Source organism: Bos javanicus, chromosome 1 (genome assembly GCF_032452875.1).
Source record: "Bos javanicus breed banteng chromosome 1, ARS-OSU_banteng_1.0, whole genome shotgun sequence".
Lineage (NCBI taxonomy): Eukaryota > Metazoa > Chordata > Mammalia > Artiodactyla > Bovidae > Bos > Bos javanicus.
Window position 1 is genome coordinate 99,960,449 of NC_083868.1, and position 14,132 is coordinate 99,974,580.

Sequence of the window (14,132 nt, forward strand, 5' to 3'; positions counted from 1 at the left end):
ATGTGAGAGTCCTATAAAAAACAAAAAGAACTAATTACTAGCAAATTTACAACCACTGGCACATTCTTCCACATTTTGTTTCTACTTACTATGTGTGTGTGTGTTTGTTGTGCAATCATGAAATAATGGATGAAATAATAATTCAAACTTAATGATTAAAAAAATTCTATTGTTTTCTCCTCGATGCTTGCATATTTCATAATTGATCATTAACCTGGTCATGTTAGTCCTTCTGTACAAATGTGAACACCTGCTTTGGTTTTAGAGGAATTAATTGGGCAGTGTTCAAGATAAACAGAGTTGGCCTTGTCTGATCAGGTGTCCTATGTCCTAGTGTTTCCCAGCAGGCACATTTTAGCTGTACCATTACAGTGAGTAATCAGAAGCCAATTTTGGGGTAAGTATCTTAAAATTAAATAGCTTTTGAATGAAGTATGTATGCAATAACTTTGGCCATGAGTGTTAATAGAGGAATGGCGTTTCAATTCATGTTGGTGCAGGTATAATTTACATGTGTCAAATTAACACATCATTTTATTTTCCTATAAAGACTAAAATTTCCTTAAATTTTCACTATCAGTTTGAAGGTCAGATTCTTATAGAACTATTTATCAGGTTGCTTAGTTCACCAGTCCTTCATGTTTTCTGATGAGATACAACCTGAAACCCAATGAGGTAAGTGAATTTTAAAAACATATTTTTTTTTCATGAGCTTGTAGTTTATTAAGTGCCTAAAATTTTTCTGGGAAAACAGATGCTCAGAGGATATATACTTTAATTATTAAGATTGTTAATAGGACAACTCCCAGATTCTATTACTAAGGAAAAATTGCATCCTTCATAATATTTATTACTGTAATATAAACCAAGTACTTAAAAATGTGCCAAATAAGTTGCCAGTTTATGACTTAAAATATTAATAACATTTTGATGACTTACATGTCTACAAACTGATATTTCAGTCAGAAATCTCATAAGATGATGAATATATTAGAAAATGATACACAGAAATTACTTATTTTGTATGTGAAACTTCTTTTACACTCTGGCTTTTACTATTGTTGTACTACCAGTCACAAGCTGATGTACTGATTTAATTCTCAATAAGGCATTTGCTTGACAGCATATATTTATATTTGTAGTTTGTTAACATGTTATTTTCTAAAAACTGTTTAGCTTGTATTTTGAGAGTTTTTTTCCTTTGTAAGTTGTATATCTAAGCAAATAAAGTTTAACTACACATTTCAGAAAATAAATGGAAATATCTAGATAATGACTTTACAGCTTAGTTTTGGGAAATAATTGACTATTAGTATCTTTATGCATGGAGCTTCTCTGGTGGCTCAGTTGGTAAAAAATCCACCTGCAATGAAGGAGATCTGGGTTCGATGCTCAGTGTAGGAGACCCAGGCTTGATCTCTGGGTCAGAAAGATCCCCTGGGGGAGGGCATGGTAACCCACTCCAGTATTCTTGCCTGGAAAATTCCATGGACAGAGAAGCCTGGTGGGCTACAGTCCATGGGGTCAGAAGAGTCAGACATGATTTGGTGACTACACCACCACCACGACCATCTTTATGTATAATGGTGATTCTTAGTGACTCAACCATTTAGGGGTCATGGAAGCCTTCCTAATAATTTGCAGAACACTAGAAATATAGTTCTTCATTTTTTAAATATGAGACTAATAAAACATTATTCCAGAGGTTTTCACTTTTTCCTCCAATAGATAGTTACTTCCTGAGAGGGTTAAACTAGGAGTTACTTAAAGCTACTAAAATATATTATTTGTAAGGTAAAAATTAGTGTTACTTAAATTTAAAATAGTTTAAAAATTAATTTAAAAATTAATTTAAAATACTTAAAATTTCAAGTACTTCAAAGTCACTATTCTAGAGTCTGCAGCAATATGGCAAAAAATCACACTATTCCAGATGTAATGAGATGGTTGGGTTTCTTGCAATTTTTGTGGAGAGCGTTTTAATAGGATGTCATTAGTGTTGTGAATTGGTTACAATTTTCAATTGCAACTTTCTTATATTTGTTAATTTATTTGTCAAATTATTCTTTGATTTTTTAAAATGCTTTCTTATGTTGTTGCTGTACTGTTTGTATTTGATTGCAATTTTGTTTCTTTATAGTTTTTTCTGAGCTTTTTTCTGTACTTCCCTTGGAAAAGGGTGAGGTGGGTTTGGGAGTTCTGTCATCCTACAGTAGCAGGATTCTGTAATGTGTGAGACTTGTTACTGTAAGAAGTTAGCCAGATTACTCAACTGGTTTAGAATACTTTAACTTCCTAATGTTACATGTTCAAAACCACACTGGAATGTATTTAGTTTTTATTCCATTTCTCCTTTGTTCTTTTACCTGTTTTAGAATCATCTGGACAGAAGTTTCCCTTGATATCAGAGCCACAAGTGTCTCATTTAAAACCATGGGAAAAGATGCAAAAAAGTATCCTATTGCTATTCAGAGATAGTATTGCTGTTGATAATGTTCCAGAATTATAATTTCTCCTTTAATTAAAAAAAAAGCTGCAATACATTCTATACTGCTTGTTGAATGCATGTAAAAAATGCTGATAGCGTATGACCCATTTCTCCTAATAGATGATGCTTAGTCTGAAAATTTGCATTAAAATAATTTTGTGGTAGTTTGTTCCAGTAAGATGGAAAGTTCTAATAGGTAGAAATCTTTCCGTTGAACTTACTATGATAAACTCTGATTACTTTAAAAAACTAATAAATTTTGAATTAATGAATGCACAGAGGTCAAAATGGATAAGATCCTGCTGTGGAGTCTTCTACTGACTTTTTCTGGAAGTCAAGCCTCAAGCCCCTGGGCTCAAAGAAATGCTGAATTTGTAGTGGATCTTTATCAAGCTGTTGGTTTATCTCATAAGAACAACATCATAATTTCACCTCTTGGAACAACTTTGGCCCTTGGAATGGTACAACTGGGAGCAAAAGGAAAAGCACAACAGCAGATAAGAAAAACTTTAAAATTTCAGGACACCTCAACTGGTAAAATTCTTCCACATGATTATTTACACTGGTTAAGATCTGGGCAAATTTATTTTTAAACTATTAGAGAAGCTAAGGGTCATACAACTTTAGTAAATTTTGAAAGTTATGAAAGGTATAAAATTATAATAATATGGAGAATTTTAAATGCAAATAATTATCAATGTAAGCAATTTTTTTGTTTCTTAAGGAAAATATTACCAAAATAATTTATAAAAAAATTGATTCTATATGCATAAATTGTGACTATGTCTATATATTTTCTTCTGGCCTCTTTTGGCCAGTTTTCATGGAGATCAGTGTGTGTGTACATGTGTGTGTGTATGAGTAGATATACACCCATATATATGCATACATATATACTTCTACTAGCACTTTCTGTGTTCTGATTGTTTTTTCATATCATGCAATTGTTTCAGAGTATATTTTTAATTGCTGCATTTTATTGTCTCTAATGGAAACACCATTGCTTATTTACCTAATCTTTCCTTATTAAGTAGTTTCCAGTACTTCTTTTATAAAAATGCTTCAGTGACCAACCTTACCCAGAAATCTTTGTGTGTCTCATTATTTTGTAGGCTTTTAAAAGATAGTTTTTTAATTGAAATTTAACTTTTTCACTTAAATGAGACCAAGAAAAAGCATGTACTTATACAGTTTCAAAGCTTATTTAATAGCTTCTAAATATTTTTTCAAAAGAATCATTTACATGACTCATCAGAGACCCTTTTGTGTACGAGCAGTTGTTATCTAGTCTCTCAATGGCCTACATAAGACACTGTGTAGACGCTTTAGTGCTGTTATCCCATCTTAAGGTGTGGTTGTCCATCTCCCTAGCTATCCTGTGCTTCCAAGTTCTATAATGATTTGAATTTTAAATTTTTATATCACTGTCAGATATCATATCCTAAATATTAGAGGCAATATACAGATTTTTTATTTGGGTATTTAATCACTATAACTGTAACTAACTTCAGTATGTCTGCCCTAGCGTAGAATAGCTGTTGTTTAGTTGCTAAGTTGTGTCTGACTCTTTTCAACCCCATGGACTGTGGCCCACCGGGTTCCTCTGTCCATGGAATTCTCCAGGCAGGAAGACTGGAGTGGGTTCGCATTTCCTTCTCCAGGGAATCTTTCCAACCGTGTCTCCTGCATTGCAGGCAGATTCTTTTCACTGAGCCACCAGGGAAGCCCAGCATAGAGTAGTTACATTTAGGAAACTGTTTTCCTGAATAAACAATTTACAAAGTTCTATTTGCTTCATTTTAAAGGCAATTTTATGTAGAAAAGAAACTGGTGATAGTGAAGTTACTTGACAGAGTTCTCCTTTGTGGATAATGTAAAATGAAGTCACTATATTCCAGATCTAGTCTTCATTGTCTGTGTTAATTTCAGTAAATCCCACGATACAGTCCCAGAAACATTTATATCACATGATATTGCTTTGAAAAGTAATAGAACATTCATGAAAATATGTAAAGTTGATTCCACGATAAACTAGCAAAATTAGAGCCTTTGAAATTTAAATTAAACGAATCCATCTTATAGAGGAACATGGGAGTCTTAACAACTCTGGATTGTGAACATAATAGTAACAATGCTAAAACTATCAAATATATATAGTCAGTCACTGTTTTATGTACTCAGTATACTTTATTTTATTTACTCTTCACAATTACTCTGTGAGCCAGACATAAACCTGCTATAGAGATGAGGACACCAAGAAAGGTTGAGTAACTTGCCCAGAACTAATTCCAAAAACGATTCACTGAGGGTTATAGTTCACAAGAGCAACAATCAAAATTTTAATATTTTCTTTGAAAGAGTATATATGCATAAAACATTAACTTTGTAACATACACAACAAAATCCACCAAATTTGCTATCTCTTGTTGTTGTTGTAGTTGTTCAGTCACTCAGTTCATGTCTGACTCTTTGCAACCCCATGGACTGCAACATGCCAGGCTTCCCTGTCGTTCACCATCTCCCAGAGCTTGCTCAAACTCATGTCCATCGAGTTGGTGATGCCATCCAACCATCTTATCCTCTGTCATCCCCTTTTCCTCCTGCCTTCACTCTTTCCCAGCATCAGGGTCTTTTCTAATGAGTCGGCTCTTTGCATCAGGTGGCCAAAGTGTTGGAGCTTCAGCTTCAGCATCAGTCCTTCCAATGAATATCCAGGGTTGATTTTCTTTAGAACTGACTGGTTGGATCTCCTTGCTGCTATCTCTTATACTTTGTTAAAGGAGAGAGAGAGGCGTAGATGGTGAATATGTGCAAAAAGAAAAGGAAGACCAAACAAAAAGGGAGAAAATATAAATATTAAACTCTGGAAAATTTTTAGAAAGAAGTTAAGAAGGAGAGTAGCGAGAAAAAAGTGCAGGAAGATGAAAAGAAAGAGATGCAAAATGATTTCAGGGTAAAACAAATGGTGCAACAGATCAGAAGGTAGTGCCTGGCAGGGCCATACTGGAACTCAGGGCAAAAAGAAAAATCAATAATTATGATCTTGCCTTTACTTTAAATTTTTATGTTTTGTTCATCGTGGCTTTCTTTGTGTTAATATTGATATTTAAAATACATTTCAGTAAAATATTGTTTATCCTGATTACTGAATGTGTTGCCATCTCCTTAAACTTTATGCCAAAATGAGGGTCTTATTGACCCATCTTGGTCCTGGCCCTGCCTTCAGTTCCCTCTGATTGTCAAATGGTGCTATCTGTTGAATCAGGCTATATTTGCCTTCCCTGCTACCAACCTGTTTCATAACCTGCTTAATCTGTAGATGGGCTTAAAGCTCCTGGCATCCTACCCACACTGGGGCTCTCAGTGTCCTCACTTACTCTTCTTTCCCCATTGCTAAAAGAATCTGTCAAAATTTACCTTCTCCTGTTTACTGAGCATCTGATAATACTCCCTTTTGCTTTGCTTCTAATGAAGCTGCTTATTAATTGAAGACTAATTTAAAGGTGTTTCTTTATTCTAAGCAGTTTATGGAAAGAGAACTGCCAAGAACCCCTGGTTTAGTTATGTGTCCAAATGACCCTGTGAAGGGGTACCTTTCAAGCTATCTTATCTCTCTGGATTTTAGATTCTTCATTATAAAATGAGTTTGGATTAGATGATTTCTATGGGCTTCCCTGGTGGCTCAGATGGTAAAGAATCCACCTGCAATGCGGGAGACTTGGGTTTGATCCCTGGGTTGGGAAGATACCCTTGAGGAGGGCATGGCAACCCACTCCAGTGTTCTTGCCTGGAGAATTTCCATGGACAGAGGAGCCTGGGGGGTCTACAGGTCATTGGGCCACAAAGAGTCGAACACGACTGAGCGACTAAGCACTGCACAGCACACACGGACCTTTTAGCTAAAACAATCTATAATCCTATGACTGCCTTTGTTTTCATCTTTGGATCTCTCACATTGTACACACAGTTGGCCTTAAGGCTTTCAATAGCAGGAGAAGTAAACATGTACCAAAATTTAGAACTTTTTTGGAGGTCTGGTACAACCAAACCAGAGTCACATTCACCAAAAGTCACATTCACTCCATGACCTGTAGGATTTCCATGGCTCTATTTTAGGAAATGAAATTAACTTACTGCTTATTAGGAGCCATGTATATATATTCTTTTTGATCTATGCTAAAAGAAGCTATTAATCTGTAAATTAAATTTATAAGGCAGATAACTTTATATTCTCCAAACTTGTGCTATTGGTTATATTTTTTCATTGACTTCTGAGTCCAGCAATTTATCAAAGAGCAGCTGACTGTCATACAGTCTTAGACCAAAAGTACATGACATAAATTTATTTGCTCTGACAAATGAGTTGGAACTACTTTTTTTCCTCCTCTCATTTTTTCTCCCAATCCTTTAAAGATGTTCATAAATTATGAACTTCTGAAAATTGGTTTCAAAGTTTGCCATTTTATTCCTGACTTTAATTAATTCTTTTGGAGAAGCTCTCGTGTCTTCACCCAGAAAGTCATCTTGGTAACTTTTCAGCTATTGAGATAATATTTCAGCTTCCAATAGCAAGAAGTGATTGCATCTGAAATAATTGTATAAATAAGTAAAATAGATTAACATTCTTCATTATGTAAGGAATTCCAGGGTTGTAAAGAATCACTCATATTCTTCAGATCCAATCATATGGAAGAAAGTTTTTATATCTAAAATTGTTTACGTCTGTGTCTATATCCCCATGAATGGGGAATCATGGAGTTTGAAATGTAATGCAATATACCTTCCAAGTCTGTTCTGTGGTTATGTAGGCTGAATTTGCACAAGAGAACCTTCCCAGATGGCTCAATAGGGTTTGACCCCTGGGTTGGGAAGATCCCCTGGAGTAGGAAATAACAACCCACTCCAGTACTCTTGCCTGGAAAATTCCATGGACAGAGAAGCCTGGAGGGCTACAGTCCCTGGGGTCACAAAAGAGTTGGACACAACTGAGCCAGAACAAAAGGACAAGTGGGGACTGAAATGTGGCCTTCACTCAGCTGGACAAAATATGAGGTAATGGGGATGCTGTGCCCCCACAACCACCCAGTTTGTGAGAGCACAACTTATTTGCACAAAGATATCCTATGGGCTACTGCTGCTGCTGCTGCTGCTAAGTCGCTTCAATCGTGTCCGACTCTGTGCGTCCCCTCAGACGGCAGCCCACCAGGCTCCCCCGTCCCTGGGATTGTCCAGGCAAGAACACTGGAGTGGGTTGCCATTTCCTTCTCCATGGGCTACTAGCTCTCTGATATTAATAAAACGTTTACACACACATGTACACATCTGATTTCCAATAGACACCTCATAGCAAGTTCCTCTCAGTCTTTTATTCTTTATTCAGTGGACATTTCCCAATGATGAACCATTTGTGTTTTCTTCAATAGAGATAAATTGCATGCAATCAAATTTTAGTTGTGAAAGTGGTATTTTCAGTATTTAACTCAAAATAAACAAAGGCTCTGAAGAACTGTGGATTTGAAATACAGTTCCTGGATTTAATGATTGAGTTCCAAAATGAAGCCAGAAGGAAATATAAAATATTGGTGCCCTCTGGTAATAAATTGGAAGCCACTGAGCAACGATCGGAGCTGAATTCTTTCATAGCACATACACCTTCCTGACAACACTGTAGTCAGAATGACCTGACGATAAATAAGTATAGGCCAACGGTAATTCTTAGCTGACTCTAACAGATGCATTTGGCTAGTGGTTATAGTTGGAATGGTTAAATATTTTTCTTGTTTACATAGACAACCAAAGTATAGAGACTCATGAACCTGGAGAAATAGGCAATTCTGATCCTTAGCATCTCTAGAGATGATTACAAGGGTTACCTCATAAATTTCAAAACGTGGACAGGCACAGTTCCTTATAAGAGAGCAATTCTTTCTTAAACTGAAATAAAAGGAGTATTGAAAAGGATTGTTTATCACTGTCTTAGCCCTCATCAGCATTCATTAGTATTCCTCCTTCACAAATATCTCATGTTATGCATAGGATGAGATTCTAAAGATACCTTTCCAACAACTAAGAATGAGCTAAATTTGACTAAAAGAGGGAGTTTCCTTCAACCTTTTTGAATGCATATTCTCATTTTTGACAAATTTCAAATTTATGTGGACAATTTTTTTCCTGTAGGAGAGCTGGTTTCTTTACAAAATGCATATTCCACAAGAGATAAATGCTTAAAATATTTATACTAACTTAGAAAATGTCGTTAGTTGTACCTTAGGGTGCTAAAAAATGGTGATATGAATCAGAGTGCTTAAAAGTAAAGCTGAGAAGCTGTTGTTTTTATGTTGTTCAGTATGTCAGTGTACATTATAATTATTTTTCAGGAGAAGAATTTTCTGAGCTGAAGTCATTTTTCTCTGCCATCTCAGAGAAAAAACAAGAATTTACATTTAATCTTGCCAATGCCCTCTACCTTCAAGAAGGATTCACTGTGAAAGAACAGTATCTCCATGGAAACAAGGAATTTTTTCAGAGTGCCATAAAACTGGTGGATTTTCAGAATGCAAAGGCTTGTGCAGAGACAATAAGTAACTGGGTAGAAAGCAAAACAGATGGTAAAGTTTCCCATTTCCATAAAGTCATTATTTGCCATTGTATTCATGGTTTTTAATATACTAAAGTAAAGAATGATTGAATATTTTCCTATTAAACTGTGGCTCAGAGGGATCAGTTCCTCTGTTTTGCTTCCCTGTTATTCAAATTAACACTGAATTGTAAAATGGAGAGACATTGTAAGCGGCTTTGAAAAGTATACAGATTTATTTATTTTTTTTTTTTTTGGACAGGTAACCTGTTTAAGAATTCTTACAGGAAGAATTTTAATAGTAATCTTTTGTTAAAGTGTGTTTTTTAAAGTATGACGGCAGGAATAATATCTTTGGCCAGATAAGACTTAAATCTATCCATCTCAGATGCTTTCTTTCCCACATACACTGTAAATAATTAACACATATTAGTTGGATGTGTTAATGTTTCATAATAAACATTGATAGTTCTATCATAGAGTTGTAATCTAAACTTTTAAGTATAAGCTAGCAAAATTCCAAGGGCACTACTGAGAGACATAGTAGAACACAAAGTTTAAGCTCATACAGATCTGAGTTCAAATCCTGACAAGTTCTAAGCCATGCCCCATTTAAAATGAGGATGCTATTATAATGTTTCAGGATTATTGAAAGATTAAAAAGAATGTGTGTGAAGAGACCAGTATATATCAGGCCCTCAATTAATAGCAACTTGTTTCTTCATTCATTCATTCTGCTATTTAAGCCAAAAAAAATCTGTGATGTATAAGATGAGACTCTGTTATACGTGGGGAGCCTCTGATGGAGAAGCATAAGTTGAAAATGTGAGATGGGTATTGTGAGCAGTGTTCACAGGCAAGTACTATTACTGGGATACACATTAAGAACATCCGTAGACAGCTCCATGGCAGCTAATCATGCTGTGGACTCATAGCTTTGAAATACTCATTAGACATAAAAATCAGAGACTGAGTTTTTAGAAGAGGAACATCACATTAGCAACTCCATTCTTATCCTTTCTCAATGGTCAATGGCTACAGATGCAACAGCAGAGAATTTGAGTGGACCACTAATTTATTAATTCTGATTGACTTGCTGAAGAACTTTGAAATAAAGTTTGAAAAATAACAACAGATATGAAGAGATACTTGATTTTGTTCTTTCTATCTGAAAAACAGTTTATACAAATGATTTCACCAAAGAGCAGCCATTGCTAGGTCTGTCTAAATTTGTCTAAGATAATTCCGTATCTCCTGTTTCCTAATGAAGTCCTGTTTGTACCTGTTTCTTTGTGAATATTTAATAAAGCTCCTCCTTAACTCCTCCAAAATTGCCACATTTAAATGATAAAACACCCTATTTTTAATTGATTAGCAAGATAAATTTTTGTTTTAATTTAATTTAAAGCAGTTCTTTGAATCACTGTTGCATGTTTCTTTCTGCTTCTTCCTCTATACCCTCCCCAGGAAAAATTAAAGACATGTTTTCAGGGGAAGAATTTGGTCCTCTGACTCGGCTGGTGCTGGTGAATGCTATTTATTTCAAAGGGGATTGGAAACAGAAATTCAACAAAGAGGACACACAACTGATGAATTTCACTCTGAAAGATGGCACAGCAGTCAAAATTCCAATGATGAAGGCTCTTCTGAGAACGAAATATGGTAATATGGAAAAAAAACCATACTCTAAAGGACAACTTTGGGAATTGCTAAGTATATTAATATTTTATTTTCTCTGTTTCAGGTTATTTTTCTGAATCCTCCATAAACTACCAGGTTTTGGAGTTACCTTATAAAGGTGATGAGTTTAGTTTAATTATCATACTTCCTGCAGAGCACACGAACATAGAAGAAATGGAAAAGCTAATTACTGCTCCTCAAATCCTGCAATGGTTCTCTGAGATGCAAGAACAGGAAGTGGAAATAAGCCTTCCTAGGTTGGTAATGTCATTTTATCACTCTGGCTCTTATGTTTTCACTTATAGACAGATTTCAATAGCTGGCTGAAAGATAACTAATGCTTAAAAAGTCTATTGACAAAAATAAAAAGAAATACCTGTTAGGAATAGTTACTCTACTTTATGGATACAAAGCAGGTCTGAACATTGCCAGCATTGTTTTGCCATGAGGAGGATAGAATTTAAGTACTCAATATTCTCTGAAAGGAATGAACAAATGTAAGTCTTCAAAACAGAATGCTGGGATTAAAAAGAATTACTACTCTTTTTATTATACAAACTTATTTTTCTGTAACTTTTTTTTTCTGGTTGAAATTTAAAATATTTTATCTTCTCTTGTGTTTAAGGAAAATAAAATTCCCAAGACACTTGTGATATTATACAGTTAAAAAATATGTTGTTACCTTTGATAGAAGGTGCTCTCTGTTCAGTTCAGTTCAGTTCAGTTGCTCAGTTGTGTCTGACTTTTTGCAACCCCATGGATTGCAGCACACCAGGCTTCCTTGTCCATCACCGACCCCCAGAGCTTACTCAAACTCATGTTCATTGAGTCAGTAATGCCATCCAATCATCTCATCCTCTGTCGTCCCCTTCTCCTCTTGCCTTCAATCTTTCTCTGCATCAGGGTCTTTTCCAGTGAGTCAGTTTTTCGCATCAAATGGCCAAAGTATTGGAGTTTCAGCTTCAACATCAGTCCTTCCAGTTAATATTCAGAGTTGACCTCCTTTAGGATTGACTGGTTGGATCTCCTTGCAGTTCAAGGATCTTCTCCAACACCACAGTTCAAAAACATCAATTCTTCAGCGCTCAGCTTTCTTTATAGTCCAACTCTCACATCCATACATGACTACTGGAAAAATCATAGCTTTGACTAGATGGACCTTTGGTGGCAACGTAACTGGTCATAACTTTTCTTCCAAGGATCAAGCTTTTTTAAATGTCATGGCTGCAATCACCACCTGCAGTGATTTTAGAGCCCCAAAAATAAAGTCAGCCACTGTTTCCATTGTTTCCCCATCTATTTCCCATGAAGTGATGGGACAACATGTCATGATCTTAGTTTTCTTAATGCTGAGTTTTAAGCCAACTTTTTCACTCTCCTCTTTCACTTTCATCAAGAGGCTCTTTTGTTCCTCTTCACTTTCTGCCATAAGGGTGGTGTCATCTGCACATCTGAGGTTATTGATATTTCTCCCAGCAATCTTGATTCCAGCTTGTGCTTCATCCAGCTCAGCATTTCTCATGATGTACTCTGCATATAACTTAATTAAGCAGAGTGACAATATACAGCCTTGATGTACTCCTTTCCCGATTTGGAACCATTCTGTTTTTCCACGTCCAGTTCTGACTGTTACTTCTTGTCTGGCATACAGATTTCTCAGGAGGCAGGTCAGGTGGTCTGGTATTCCCATCTCTTTAAGAATTTCCCACAGTTTATTGTGATCCACACAGTCAAAGGCTTTGGCATAGTCAATAAAGCAGATGTTTTTCTGGGACTCTCTTGCTTTTTCAACGATCCAGCGGATGTTGGCAATTTGATCTCTGGTTCCTCTGCCTTTTCTAAATCCAGCTTGAACACCTGGAAGTTCACAGTTCATGTACTGTTTAAGCCTTGCTTGGAGAATTTTGAGCATTACTTTACTAGCGTGTGAGATGAGTGCAATTGTGCAGTAGTTTGAGCATTCTTTGGCATTGCCTTTCTTTGGGATTGGAATGAAAACTGACCTTGTCCAGTCCTGTGGCCACTGCTGAGTTTTCCAAATTTGCTAGCATATTGGGTGCAGCACTATCACAACATCATCTTTTAGAATTTGAAATAGCTCAACTGGAATTCCATCACCTCCTCTAGCGTTGTTTGTAGTGATGCTTCTTAAGGCCCACTTGACTTTGTACTCCAGGATGTCTGGCTCTAGGTGAGTGTACTCCAGGATGTCTGGCTCTAGGCTCAGAAAACCACACCATCATGGTTATCTGGGTCATGAAAATCTTTTTTGTATAGTTCTCCTGTTTATTGTTGTGACCTCTTTTTAATATCTCTGCTTCTATAGGTCCGTCCATACTATTTGTCCTTTATTCTGTCATACTCCTTTCCCGATTTGGAACCACTCTGTTTTCCACGTCCAGTACTGTTCCCTTGGTATCTCTAATTTTCTTGAAGAGATCTCTAGTCTTTCCCATTCTATTATTTTCCTCTACTTCTTTTCATTGATCACTGAGGAAGGCTTTCTTATCTCTCCTTGCTATTCTTTGGAACTCTGCATTCAAATGGGTATATCTTTCCTTTTCTCCCTTGCCTTTAGCTTCTCTTCTTTTCTCAGCTATTTGTAAGGCCTTCTCAGACAACCATTTTGCCTTTTTGCTTTCATTTTCTTGGGGATGATCTCGATCACCACCTCCTGTACAGTGTCATGAATCTCCATCCATAGTTCTTCAGGCACTCTGTCTATCAAATCTAATGCTTTGAATCTGTCACTTCCACTGTATAATCATAAGGGATTTGATTTAGGTCATACCTGAATGGCCTAATGGTTTTCCTTTCTGTTTTAAATTTAAGTCTGAATTTGGCAATAAGGAATTCATGATGTGAGCCACAGTTAGCTCCTGGTCTTGATTTTGCTGACTGTATAGAGCTGTATAGACTGTATAGAAGGTGTATAGACTCTATACACCATTTAGACTGTATAGAGGGTGCTCTGCTGCTGCTGCTGCTGCTAAGCCACTTCAGTAGTTTCCGACTCTATGCGACCCCATAGACGGCAGCCCACCAGGCTCCCCCATCCCTGGGATTCTCCAGGCAAGAACACTGCAGTGGGTTGCCATTTCCTTCTCCAATGCATGAAACTGCGACCCCTTGGACTGCAGCCTACCAGGTTCCTCCCTCTATGGGATTTTCAAGGCAAGAATACTGGATGGGGTGCCATTGCCTTCTCCGACAGTCATTAAATTATAAGTAGGATCCTAGGATAATATTTATTATTGGGGTATTTATATATATATATTTAAAACTTCTCATTTTTATGCAATTTTAAAGGTTACTTTCCATTTATAGTTATTACAAAATATTGGGTTCTTTTTGGACAGTTATTACAAAATGGAAATCACAAATGCA

General features: G+C 36.2%; 1 protein-coding gene across 2 annotated transcripts in view; it reads left to right on the forward strand.

Annotated features, from left to right (window-relative positions):
* Positions 1-289: 289 nt before the first annotated feature.
* The window catches only part of SERPINI2 (serpin family I member 2), a 36,089-nt gene continuing 22,246 nt past the window's right edge, over positions 290-14,132 (forward strand). Inside the window, exons 1-5 of one of the 2 annotated variants that reach the window (XM_061416768.1) lie at positions 290-397; positions 2,768-3,022; positions 8,866-9,096; positions 10,533-10,727; positions 10,810-11,002. In XM_061416768.1, coding sequence (XP_061272752.1) covers positions 2,776-3,022; positions 8,866-9,096; positions 10,533-10,727; positions 10,810-11,002 — 866 coding nt within the window. In that variant the 5' untranslated portion in view covers positions 290-397; positions 2,768-2,775. Of the gene's footprint in view, positions 398-417; positions 676-2,767; positions 3,023-8,865; positions 9,097-10,532; positions 10,728-10,809; positions 11,003-14,132 lie in introns of those variants that run through there. The other variant, XM_061416776.1, reaches the window with a different exon arrangement.